This window comes from Antechinus flavipes, chromosome 1 (assembly GCF_016432865.1).
Source record: "Antechinus flavipes isolate AdamAnt ecotype Samford, QLD, Australia chromosome 1, AdamAnt_v2, whole genome shotgun sequence".
NCBI classification, from domain to species: Eukaryota; Metazoa; Chordata; class Mammalia; order Dasyuromorphia; family Dasyuridae; genus Antechinus; species Antechinus flavipes.
In genome coordinates, this window is record NC_067398.1 from 150,786,076 (window position 1) to 150,799,964 (window position 13,889).

The 13,889-nt window shown below is 32.6% G+C and overlaps 1 protein-coding gene across 10 annotated transcripts in view; it reads left to right on the forward strand.

The window, feature by feature from the left end:
• ERBIN (erbb2 interacting protein) overlaps positions 1–13,889 on the forward strand; it is a 169,924-nt gene that overhangs the window by 127,399 nt on the left and 28,636 nt on the right. For 5 of the 10 annotated variants that reach the window (XM_051991400.1, XM_051991412.1, XM_051991426.1 and 2 more), the window contains exons 16-20: positions 1,087–1,186; positions 5,345–5,466; positions 6,224–6,397; positions 8,227–8,412; positions 12,486–12,603. In XM_051991400.1, coding sequence (XP_051847360.1) covers positions 1,087–1,186; positions 5,345–5,466; positions 6,224–6,397; positions 8,227–8,412; positions 12,486–12,603 — 700 coding nt within the window. The remainder of the gene's footprint in view (positions 1–1,086; positions 1,187–5,344; positions 5,467–6,223; positions 6,398–8,226; positions 8,413–12,485; positions 12,604–13,889) is intronic. The other 5 variants (XM_051991408.1, XM_051991418.1, XM_051991433.1 and 2 more) reach the window with 1 other exon arrangement.

Below are 13,889 nucleotides of genomic sequence, written 5' to 3' on the forward strand. Positions count from 1 at the left end.
AAAATTCTAAAAATTGGGGGAGAGAGGAGACTTAGAAGGGTTTGCTCCAAATTTCTTAAAGAATTTCTTGTCAAATAAAGGTTTTTCACTCATGGGATGTAGGGGAACGATAGGTTCAAGCTTAAGAAAGGTGGTTGGTATGGGATTTTATGAATAAAGGCATCTTGATGAGACTTAATTGAGATGAAGAGCAGCTTAATGTTATCTAGAACCTCTAAAGAAGAAGTAAAGAATCCCATGTTGGGAATTATCCAGGGGTGTACATTTTAATCACTTACTGGGAATATTCAAGTTTCAAATTTCAGGGCGATTTCTAGTAAAATGTCCACATGACAGCCAAGGGTTTGGGGGAAAAAATCAGGATAATGAGGAAGAGTAATGAAGAAAGACAGTGATTTTTGACATCCTGGTGAGGATAAAAAATTTTAGTGTTGATAAGGAATTGAATGAGGCAAAAATTAAAGATTGAGTTTGGAGTATAGAATCTGGATCATGGAGATGATATGATTCTTTTGTGAATTGGTGATTTCACTTCTTACTTATCCTCATATAAGCTAATAGTTTATGGGATTCATAGTTAAAGGAACTTAAGATTACTGAATATCTTCACTTTTGAGCCTCATTGTCCTCATCTATAAAGTAAGGTACCATCTTTTTCATGCGTTTGTTTTGTATCACAGGTGATTCAATATATCCAAAAGTGCTTTGAGTCATAAAGCTACTATTGTTTGTTTGTTTGTTTTACTATTAGATGTGCCCTATTAGACTATATAGTTTATCAGGGTAGGAATCATGTTTTTAACTAAACTTTTTTTCTTCCTCAGGGTTTAGTAATAATGCTATTTATTGTGCTTAATATTTACTAAATGAATATTAGCTATAAATGTATTTCATTGAAGATGATGTAATGTTAGCTTGCCTTTTCAGAAGACTAATCTAGATTTATCTAACAGATATTGTTTTTAAAAAAAAAGTAGCATGTGTGGGCATCTTGGGAGAAATGGAGAATAGCTAGTAACTTGGAAAAAATCTGAGTAGGAATAATATTGAAAAATAAATATTTAATCAACTATTTTCTTTTTCTAGTCCAAACCCCTAATACCTCTTCAAAAAGAAACTGATCCAGAAACACAGAAAATGGTGCTTACAAACTACATGTTCCCTCAGCAGCCAAGGACTGAGGATGGTAGGAATTTTTTTTTTCTGTTTTTGTTTTTGTTTTTGTTTTTATTTTTTAACATGCTTGACCATTTAAAAGCAAGCTTATAAAATAAAGATTTTTTTTTTCAGTTTAACACCTAAGATTTTTTAAAGGGAATTTGGAGAGTTGTTCAGAAATGCCTGCCTAAATAATGTGAAAATAACTTTACAGAGACTCTTATGAGTTCATTAACAAGTTATTAATAACGTACTCAATTTTTTTCCCTATTGCATACAGTTAGACAATTTCAAGAAATGGAAAGCAAAATCCATTAAAGGTCCCCTACTTATACATAAATACTCACTTTAGTAGAATAAAGGGCTTGCCAGTGGTATATACAGACCATAGTTTTTGTCATCTGTCAACATTGTAGTCACACTGTAGTTTCAGGTTTATGTACAAAAGAACTAGAGAGAATCAAATAAAGTTATTTTTCTATCCTTGTGGATATAAAAGTCTTGATGTAATTGCAATAAATTCTCTTTCGTCTTTGTCATTTAAAGCCCTTTATATCCTGGCTCCTTCCTTCCTGTGCTAGGTTCTTATAATTGCTCCCTCCTCTAAGATCTTCCTATACGGGCCTCCTTGTTGTTCCTTGCACACAGTAATCCATGTTTTGTTTCCATGCATTTCCCTATGTTTAAAGTGCTTTTCCCCTCATCCCAGTTCATAGAATTAACAGAAATATTCAAGGCTCTCTCTCACCTTTTCCAGATTCCCTGTCCAACTTTTAGGTCCTTTTTTTCCTAAGGTTACCTTCCATTGATTCTTTACAAATTTTCTATGTCCATATTTATTTACTTGTTTGTCTTTCTCACTAAAAGTCAACAATTGCTTTAGATAAAGCTTGCCTTGAAGCCTGAAAGACCTATGTTAAGCATCTGCTTTTGACATATATTGACTGCATCTCCCTGGCAAGTCACTTAATCTATCATGCTCTAGGTCAAAGGTATCAAACATATGTGGGGTCTACAATATTCCTTAGAGATGCACCCCACACAAATTAAAATGTAGTCAGAAAATGTTAACTAAAATAAATAAAAACAACGTAGATAATGTTGATATGATTTGCTAAGTCTATCCCCCAGGCATCCTTACAAGGATTTCTTTGTCTGGGAGTTCTCTGTGCCAGTGAAACCATGGGTTTAGCATCTTTATCCTGTTAGAATGTGAGCTTCTTGAGGACAGTAATTGTCTCTGGCTTTTTTTGGATCCCCCAGCAATTAGCGCACTACCCAGTTCCTGCTTGATGATGGACTGACTAAGAAAGCATTCTGTAGTTTAGTGCTTACTCTGGTTAACCTTGACATGAAGATCCCCATTTGTCTAGGTTGCACATTTTATATTTAGTCAGCTCTTATCTTTAGGAAGTTTACTTTATTTGAAATTCCCCTCTTGTTAATTTGTCCTCTTTGGTCTTAGTTTTCCCTCTATTACTACAAATCCAATCCTTCTATATTATGTATTATGACTCTCCAAATACCTTAAAAAATAGTCACAATCCTTTCTTTTGGATTCTAATTCATCCAATTTATTCTGCACCCAGATTTATGTAATTACAAAGTTTTATAAGCATGCCATATCTCTGTCATCCAAAGCACAAATGAAAATAATGACCAGAACTGAAGTAAAAATTGAGATTTGCAACACTCCACATTGATCTTTTTTCAGTCTGATCGTTGAATAATGAATACCAAATACATCTGATTTTCCTTTTGTCCCACCATAACTCTCTATCTTATATGCCAAGATTTTGTGAGAAGCCTTCTTAAAATTTAGTTATATTAAAATTAATATTGTTATGCAGTCATTTAGTAGCAACAAGAATATTAGGCACTATTTTATTTTAAAAAGATTTTAAAATATGTATTTTAAAATTACAAATTTGACAGTCAACTAACACAAATATTTGCATATATAAAGAAAAAAATTTTACATATCATGCTGTGAGTCCTGTTCTGCTTTTTTTTCCTACAACTTTTTTGCTTACAAGTATATGAAGCTAGTTGAAGTCACAGAATCTTAACACCTGGAAATGCCTTCAGAATCCACCCAATATAACTTTTACATGCACACACACAAAAAGGCCTTCTGTAAAATAACCCAGGAAGTTCATACTTTAGACAATGAATGTTTAAATTCCTGGCACGTATATTCTCTGGGTGAAGTGTTAAAAATTATAAATAAGGAAATAATTCTCTTAAGGCTGTCGAGTCCCTTGAGCTTTTCTTTTTAAGTTAACCATATTTCCCAGAAACACTGAAACTAAAGCATGCTGTAGGCTTTCAATGTGTCATGGATGAAGCTCCTCCTAAGCTGACATAATTTGTTATTGGATCCTAAACTGAACTTCCATCCCAAACAAGACACCAGTCAGTCTGTGTCAGACTGGGATAGTGCAGATAAGCAAATCTTCCTATTTTCATAATCTAGTACTTCCCAAGGGGGAAAAAATAAGGTTTTTGCCATTGCCTTGCTCCTCCAGGTGGGGAGTAGTCTTGTCTTTCTTCTCACCTTTCCTACACCCCTTCTATGTTACTTCATGGTAATCCTTTCTCCCTTTGTCCTGCTATTATAAAAAATGTAAACTTCAGTAAAGACTGGGAATCCTTTGGGTTCCACATGCATGCTCATTTCTCTTGTAATTTTGAAACCTGTTTTTCACAGAAGTCTCATGACATTGTTATTGCTTGTTGAAAATTCCCACTTGTTCACTTTCAGTGAGAGGAAAACTACTACTACCTTTCAAAGTAGTCTGCCAAGCCTATTTTTTTTTTTTTGCCACTTTCTTTTACTCTTAGTTCTACCCTTTAAAGTCAGACAGAGTATACATATTTAATCCCTCTACCGTTTGACAGCCCTTCAAGTAGTTGACAGTTGCCATCATGCTAGAGTGGGTAGTATAGTGGAGGGAAAAAATTTCACTGATTTGTAAGATAGAAGACCTGGATTCAAGCTCAAAATAGACTTTCATCTTAGGCAAAACACTTAACCAATTAATGGTCTCAAGTTCTTTATCTGTAAAATGATAACTTATCAACATAATTATTTTGGTGATCAAAACACAATATATGGGAAACACTTTACAAATCATGAAGATGTATCCTGATATTAATGTGTGAGCTAAATGTTGGCTCTTTATTTCTTGTTAAATTCTAATTCAGTAAATTACTCTTTTCAACTCTTAGAAAACCCCTTTAATCCTGAACATGATTCCCATGTATCTTAGAAATAGTTGAATTTTTTAAAAAAATAACAGTTTTTAGGATGATATATTACATTAGGATATAAAAAATTGATACTTGGTTACTCTCTATATAAACTATCAGTAAGATGTATGACAAAATTCTTTAAAGCATTTCCACTACTGCAAAGTTAACATGAGATAAAAACAAAACAGTCATATTCAATACCTGAAAACAAAAACGCAATCTTAAGCAGAATAATTAAAACCAATTCCTTTCTCTTCACTAGTTCTATAGGCCTTTTAATACTTTGTCAGAAGACCCCTCTTGGTATGGATTTGGAAATAAGAAGGGAATGAAAGATGAATGTATGTCTAAAATATACAAAACCAGTTTATTATCTGGTGATTTAGATTCTTTACCCTGTTGACAATAATAATTTAGATTGGGTTTGACTACATTTAACATTAAGGAATGCCTCCTCCCTTTTTTTCATTAAGATATTTAGCATATCTTTTTGCCAAGAAAATCCCATTATTTCATTCTCTGCTCTCTTGATGTCATGTAAAATGGCAAAATCTCTACATATTTGCATTTTGTGTTGATTTTTATTTTTTAACTTTAATTTTTAATGAGTAAAACTGCTAATGTGAAATGTAGAATTACTTTGACTGTGAGTCTGGTGATAGATAATGTATCCATTCATAGACAAATGTAACTAAATTTAGAGAAATGTATTACCAGGTTGGTTTCAGACTGATGAATTCTTAGGACACAGACAATTTTAAAAGATATCCTAATAAGTTAGTTCCAGTTCCAAAACCTATAATCCTATGGCTTCTTATCTTCATATAACTTTTCTATATATTATATCATTCATATGCTGTATAACGAATAAGAAATTGCTTACTGTAATCATAGTGAATAACAATTACTGTTTTTTTCCTTTTCTTTTTAGTTATGTTCATATCAGATAATGAAAGTTTTAATCCTTCTTTGTGGGAGGAACAAAGGAAGCAGAGAGCTCAAGTGGCATTTGAATGTGATGAAGACAAAGATGAAAGGGAGGCACCTCCCAGGGTTAGTGTTTTCTCTTCTCTTTCTCCAAATGTGAAGTTAAATCAGTAAGTAATTTATTCAATACTTTCAGCAAACATTATTCAGTTCAATTCAATACTTGAAAAATCACTGTCCTGAGTAGAAAAAGAAAATCAATCCCACAAGGAACTTCTAATCTTGTTGGAAAGATAAGCTGTCCCACAACTGAAGTGAGTAAAAAGCAATACAAAATGATAGATCAATTAAGTGCCAAATTGAGCAGTATAGACATAAGTTAAAAGAAGAGAGAAATTACTATGAGGTAAGGTGGGTATTTTTGCTCTGAATTCTTTTTTGTTATACTCTTCTGTCTTAGTGATATTTTATGTATATTACCCAAAACAAATGTTGATATGCTTAAATATCTAAGCATCAAATCTCAGTTTTTTGCCTATAATGAACTAACTCAGATTCCAATCAATGATAATAAGATCTAAGCCAGAAAGTGTGCACTGGCATAAAGAATATATGCATATTAATCTTTGAACTATGAAGTTGTCTGTACATAACTTAGAATCAAATGTAACTTGATTCATTTCCCTCCAGAAACAAAGGAACTATTGAAATGTCTTTTGAAATGATTTACTGTTTTGTGATGATTTATTTTTGATCACTGTCTAATTCATCTTTAATATTTTGAAGCATAATCTTTGTAAACAACAAAACATAATTTCATTTTATCAAAGTTAAACTGTTTTTATTCTAAATGCTTTTCATTTTTATTTCCTTATACATATAGGAGGGAAATCTGAAGAGATATCCAACACCATATCCAGATGAACTTAAAAATATGGTCAAAACAGTTCAAACAATTGTCCATAGATTAAAAGAAGAAGAAATGACTGAAGGCTCTGGGAAAGATTCACAGCCACATGATGATCAGCAAAGTGCCATAAGAGATATTGGTGTCAAGGTTAGAAAAATAAGTCATCTTAGAATAATGAAAGAGAAACAAAAACTTGTCTAATTTTTTTTAATGACACTTGGTATAATTATCTTTCATGTCAAACTAAATTTTACCTCCATATTTCAGGTTTCCCAGTCTTTACTTCTGCAACTGCTCATCTGAGACAAGGGCATGAGCAGAGAAGGAGAATGTGATTGGGGTTGGGATGGGACTTGTGGAGAGGACTGTTATATCAATAATCTTCAGAAATACAGTATTTCAGGAGTTAATAACTTCTGAAAAGAAATAAGCCAAAAGTTTTCATAATTGGTATGCCTGAGTAAAGTAAATCACTCTGATAATAGGGTGTCATTAAAAATTGTCTTAAGTAATAGTGAGTGTCAGGGTGAAAAGGAGGGAAGATTGATAGTAATAAGTTCTTTTTCCATTGATTACCCATGTCTACTGTAGTTGTTTTGTAATGTTAGTATCATTTACTTGTCCTGAAGTACCTACCTCAACTATATATAGGCTAGGTAGGCTTTTGTGTTAAATTTCAACTTGATTTGCTAATGTTTTAATGATGTCATCTTCAACTAGAGAACGCCTTGGTGTAGTATAGGTAGATATTTCTTATGAGACCTGTGGGAAACCAGCTTTCTTTATAGATCTGATTCTTTCTTGATATTGTTATATTTACTTAAACTAGTATTTAATTCTTTCATTCACCCATCCATATATGTGCCTTTTCCCATTCTATTGGATATACACCATTCTCACTAGGTGCTATTTAATTATTTGTTTAACTCTTTCAGTTGAATTGTATTGTTTTAAGCAACTTAAAAGTAAAATCACTACACTTAAGAACTGAATATGTATTTTCATGTTTGTAGAAAATTAGTTGTAGAATTTCACTTCATGATAGTTGCTACCTCATTTTAAGCAAATCCTAGTAGCAGTTTCTTAATTAAAAGTAAAGAATAATTCTTCATTCTATACAAGTCATTATTGGTTTCCTTTTAAAACTGTAAATTAATTTAATAAATTTAAATTAGATTTAAAAATATTTATGCTTATCTTTTCAGGAACATGGAGTATATACATTTTTATGAAAAGCTAGTTATTTAGCCCTAATCCTTATTTATTTATTTTTAATGCATATTGCTTTATTAATCATATTGGGAAAGAAAAGTCAGAACAAAAGGGAAAAATCATGGGAGAGGGAAAACAAAAAAGAAGTGAACATAGTAAATATTGATTTACAGTCAATTTCTATAGTTCTTTTTTTGGATGCAGATGGTCTTTTTTTTAACCAAAGTTTATTAAGATTGCCTTAGAAGCCCTAATTCTTGCTAATAAATCTTTCTTCCTCACAAATTAATGGCAGTCTGATGTAGCAGAGAGTCATAAAGGCCTGAATTCAGTTCTAGTCTTACATAATTTTTCTCAGTCCTACAATTTCACACATTTAGAACCCCTTGTTTATATAATGAGATTAGATCCCCTATTAGCTTTGCCCACAAGGATTATACAACCTAAATAATTTATCTAGAAAGTATATACAGTATAGAAAGAAAAGAGTTGTTTGATTTCAAGATAACCCAAAAGACCAATAGATAATGCTACAGCTGCTTTTACATCCTGGAGGAAAGCAGAAGCTACTAAAGATCATGTGTGACAAGTAATTTAGGACCACTAGTTTTTCAATTTTCATATGATACATTTTTGCTCATTGAAGGATTAAGAAATCCATTTTAATAATGATGACACCCTTCTCCCAGAATGACATAGCAAGTTAATAGTCTTGATTGAATTATGAACCAAAATGGTTTTGTGTTTTTGTTTTCTTTTATTAGACATCAGAAACTACTTCAATAAAAAGCAAAGCAGAAGATAGAGAAAAGTATATAATAGGAAACTGTGTACAAAAAGTCAATGAGCCTTCTGAAGGTGAAAACGATGCTGGAAGTCCACAAATGATCCCCCAGAGTAAAACTTCTGAGAACACAAAGAAAATTGTAAACCAAGAGGACTTGCTTGAGGTATGACTATGTTGACTTTTCTACAGTTTATGAGGGGAGTCCCTTTAATGGTATATTGAATTTGTTGCCCTTAAGCACAGAAATATTGATAATATTGAACCAACAACATGAGAGTTAACATTACTACTAACATCATCATCTTGCCTGAAAATTAGTTGTTTTTAACTCGGATTTTATACTTGTACTTGAATGTAAAGATAATAAGCAATCTGACAAAAATTTAATAGTCCAACTTTCTAAAATACCTGACAACCAGTATGGGTTTTGTTTTACATATTTCAATGGAAAGCAAGGAAAAAATAATATCAGTATGGATGGAACATATTTCTCAATTAAGTGCCCTTCCTTGCAATCACCAAACTAAGAAGTTCATTTTTCTTTAATATTTGCCCAGTTTATTTAAAAGGGAGTTTTTCTTGAAGGGCCAGCATAATAAAAAAAAAAGGAAATGAAAAAATAGATTGAAAGGGATTTGAAAGTTTGAAAAATCTTTCACTCTCTTCTGTCTCTGGCTGACTGCAGCAGCCTGTGAGAAAAAGGGAGAAAAGGGAGAGAAAGGAAGAAATAAAAAAAAAAAAAGGAAATGAAGGGCCAGCATAAGCAATTATGACTTTTTCCAAAAGTTTTGTGTCTTTGAGTATATTTTTGTTTCCAATAATGCTGTGAATTTATAAGTGTACTTTTGTTCCTATAAATCTAGTTGTTTCAGAGTCCTATCAGAAACTTTTTTATTTATCTTCGTAATATCTGTGAGAAGAGGGAAGATGGAAGGAGAATATCAAGGAAATTTTCAGTTTTAATTGGTATAGGGACTTCCACTCTAGAAAATCTTTCCACATATGCTGCCTGACTTCTCTGTAATTTTCAGTCTTTATGAGGCTCACTCAAGTAGTCTGTTTCTAAAACTAGAATTGAACCCAGGCCTTTCTGGTTCTCTGCTATGCCTGGCTACCACTAATTTTGTGAGATAGGAAGTGATATTTATAGATCTCTATTTAGATGATTACATGAATTTTGTCTACATAGTGGATTAGATCTCATCCCTTCAAATTTAAATACGTAATACACCGATAGCATAACTTCATTTAAATACATGCCAGTTTTGTATCCTAATTATTACAAGTGAGATCTGTGGGATCATTGAGTATCTTAATAAAACATATGATAAATGGAGCTTTACTATTTTATGGAGGACAGAATGGATTTATAGACTTGCTTGATCTTCTAGGATTTCAGATCTAGAGTTATCTTAGGGATAGGGGAGAATATGGGATGAAGCTACACTTTTTGTTCTCTGACTTGTGCTAGGATACTAGACCTCCCTATCTTCAAGGGAGTTTCCTCTTTATATGCTACTGCTCCCTCAAGTTAAAGATCTGTCACCTTAGTGGTGCAAAGAACAGATGAGAAGAGATGGTTTAAACTATATTGTGTGTGTACATACTGATTTATGTCTCCATTTGCAAGACTGATCTTTGGGTATTCAATAGTTTCCCATGGTGTGTGTGTTAAGGAATGCTAGAAGTTTTTCATGATCCCTTACCCCTCCAAAATTTTTTTTAAAACAAAAATTCAGGGGCAGCTAGGTGATGCAGTGGATAGAGCACCATCCCTAAAATAAAATAAAATAAAAATCCACCATTAGAAATTCTGTCTTTATATTTAGGCTTTGCTTATAGTCAATAAACATTTAACTATATTCCAGCGACTGTACTAAGCATTGGAAGTACAGATATGAAAACAAGTCCCTGTTCTCAAAGATCTTTCAGTCTAATGAGGAGAACAATAGAAAAAAAGAAAGTTGAAAAGTGACATTCTGGAAATTCTGAATCCTATGTAAAAGAAGACTTTGGAAGGTTTTTTCAGCCCTTCAGTTAGGGAAAAAAAAGACAATTATGGGTACAGAGTAAAAAAACTGAAACAATCTCCATGATGATGAGATTTTTTGGTAATGAGCTTACTCTGAGGGAAGCATGATAATTGGGGAACCAAGTAAAAACAACTTTGTCTTGGAAATCTATTAACACTTTAAACTTTTGTTATTTATATCTCAGAAGGAATTTGTTTATTATGCTGCTTTCTAGCACAACAGCTAAATAATGAAAGGGAAAGGGCACAAGCAGGAGATTTGATGAAGGCATGAAGGAAAAGATTCAGAGTATGAAGCATTAACCATACATCACAGTAGATGTTCTGCACAAAGGACTCTCTTGCTCTGGTTGTTTGAGGTTGCAGGGAATAGTGAAAGGACATGCTTAGCATGCCCAACATCTTAGGAGAAAAAAGTCACTAGAGTTTTTTTTTTTTTTTAATGAATGATTAAATTAGTTGGGTTTTTTTTTTTTATTATATCAATCAGTGAATATTTTTTAGGTGCCTACTGGACACAAAATGTGCTAAACTTTGGGGGATCCAAAGACACTTAAATGTTAAGGGACATGACAGATGAGGGAGAGACTTAATATAATCTTTGGAGAAAAGTCACTCTGAGCTGGGGGGACTAGCAAGACCCCTTGTAGAAAGACTCAGAATCATCCATAAACAGGCCACTATCCCTGCCTTCTGGTTACTCCTGCCTTTACCTAGAAACCCATATTCTAATTGTACAGTACTAGATGAAGGTTTCTGCTTCTCTAAAAAAGAAAATGTAAATTTTGGGTCTAATAGAAAAACAACCTGCTGACATTATGATGAGTCCCACTCTTTCTTCAGGCATCTAGGAGACAGCAAACTCTAGAGGTAAGAATAGCATCAGAGTTGGAAGATGTGGGTTTAAATCCTGGTTTTTCTGTGTACCACTTTGGGCTAAGCAAATCACTTAATCCCCCTGTGCATTGGTAGAAGAAAAAGATTACTTATTTTATTATTGGTTTTAGTGATAAATATCTAGAGCATATCAAGTATTGAATTGGCCAGAAGTTTATTAGGGCCAATTATGAGAACTTGGAGCACTTCTGGATAGAGTTAAAAATCACAATTTATTGGTAGATTTCATAATGCTACATAGATATTCTAGTACTAATAGTAAACAATTGAATAGAACAAACTAGATTATCTAGGGGGTACCTGAAAAGTTGTGCCTAGATTAGAAATATCTCATTGACATATTCTCCCAGATAAGGGTTCATTTGGGCTAATAAAAAGCTTTTAAAATATATCAGTTATAGACCCTGTAATGTGAACAACTTTAATCAATTAATTAGAGTCTATGACATATAGCCTTGATTATACATACAAAAGTAAGGAAACAAGCAATTTGGAGTTAATTTTTTTCCTCTACTTTGAGGAAAGGCAGTTCTATAGGGGGCATCTCAAGGCAGCATAAATAACCAAACAAAGTATATTAAGCAAGGTGGGGGGAGGGAAGAGTTGAAAAAATAGTTGAAAGTCAAATAAGGAAGGAAAAGTAAGAAAACATCCAAGACTGATTTCACTGGCCTTCTAATTTAGCTTAGGACTTATTATATACTGCAACATATTTAACATATATAGGACTGCTTGCCATCTAGGGGAGGGGATGGAGGAAGGGAGGGGAAAAATCGGAACAGAAGCAAGTGCAAGGGATAATGTTGTAAAAAAAAAAAAAATTACCCTGGCATGGGTTCTGTCAATAAAGTTATTATAAAATTTAAAAAAAAAAAAAAAAAAAAAAGAATCGTTTAGGACCTATTATCACCAGCTGGTATGGTATGCTGATGAGAAGTAGCCAGTGTGCCTTTTGCCATATATACTAATGGTTACTGATGCTTATACTTGTATCATTGTATATCCTAATAATCCCAAATCACGACATATGGATTCTTCCTCTCTTTTTTTGTAGTTCTTTTACCTTAAAAATCATACAGGGGCAGCTGGGTGGCACAGTAAATAGAGAACCAGCCCTGAAGTCAGGAGGACCAGAGTTCAAATTTGGTCTCAGACACTTAACAAGTCCTAGCTGTGTGACCTCTGGGCAAGTCACTTAACCCCAAATGCCTCAGGGAAAAAAACAGCAACAACAACAAAACCATATATTTAATTTGAAAATTCTTATGAAACTCAAGTAGAAATTTAAATATTTTTTTCTTTTTAAGCAGGAGTCTGAAGAACTTTCTTCTGATGAAGAGATGAAAATGGCAGAGATGCGGCCACCGTTAATTGAAACTTCCATTAATCAGCCAAAAGTGGTGGCACTTAGCAATAACAAAAAAGGTTAGATGTCAAAATAAAATACAAAAAAATCCAATTTTTATTAGTATAACATAATTTAAAAACTTGATTTAGTTGGGATTTTTAAATTTCATAACTTGCTTGTCGAAAAGTTTTGATTTCTTGCCTTCCTCATTTAAAAAAAAAGTTCATCTCCAGGAAATGTATGAATTTATTTAAAATTTTCTTAACTTCCTCCCCTTTCTCATAAAATAATATCTAGTTAATATTGTAACTAGTAAGAGAATCTCATACATTCAGAAGATATCTGAAAGATCAAAGTTTAGTCAATGTTAAAAATTTCACAAATAATGTCTTAATATATAATACTTAGAGAGTTGGCAGTGGCATACAGGGAGTTTTACTGACTTGATCTAAGCTCACTAGTTAGGAAAGTATACTGTACAGACCTAGAAAGTATCCTATTTTACTAGGATAATAACTAGGAGTAAGTCTTCCTGACTTAAACTTCTAATTATATTAAGAGAAAACTTCAATTAAGAATTCTTACTTTATAGACATATCTTAGTAAGTTTTGGGGTTTTCTTCCCAGGTAGTTGAGGGTTTACTCTCTTAAATACCAAGGCTTTTATTTTAACAAGTTTACATGACTTTTTTATAAAAAAAATTTTTATAAATTTTTATAAAAGATATTTATACTCAAGTCCCCAGCATCTTAAAAATCCTTATAATTTAACACTTACTAGATTAATTATTTTGAATATTTGTTGAGCTTTTTAATACAGCTATACTCTCTTAGTTTCAGTTCTGCTTTTCACATTTACCCCACTTAGATGATCCATTGTCACATTTGTCAGAATTGTCATATGTTGCCTATTATTATCTTTACTACTTCTGCAACATCCCTTGTCTGTGGTCCTTTTTCTCTACCTATACCTGCCTTCATGAAAATTAGTAGGCCAGATAAAAGGAGAAGTGGAATAATTCATTATATTGAGAATATATACTCCAGTGAAGAAGTACATGATCCAGAGAGGGGTAATATGGCTAAGATTATTGGAGGGAGGAACAGAAGTAATACTATGACTACAGACTGCTTAGTAAGAAGGATTATGATTATACACTTAAAGAAGTTTGATATTATTTGATGATAGACCTGAGCTATCTAAATGTATTTTGATTTCTTACCCCCTTGCCACTATCTCTGTCTGTGTGTTAAAAGCAGAAGTGCTAATAATTTTGCCTTGATTCAGTTCTAATTTTTAAAATGTTTTGTTAATTTATTTTTGTCTTTACAACCCAGTAATTCTCCATTCCTAACCAGTAAA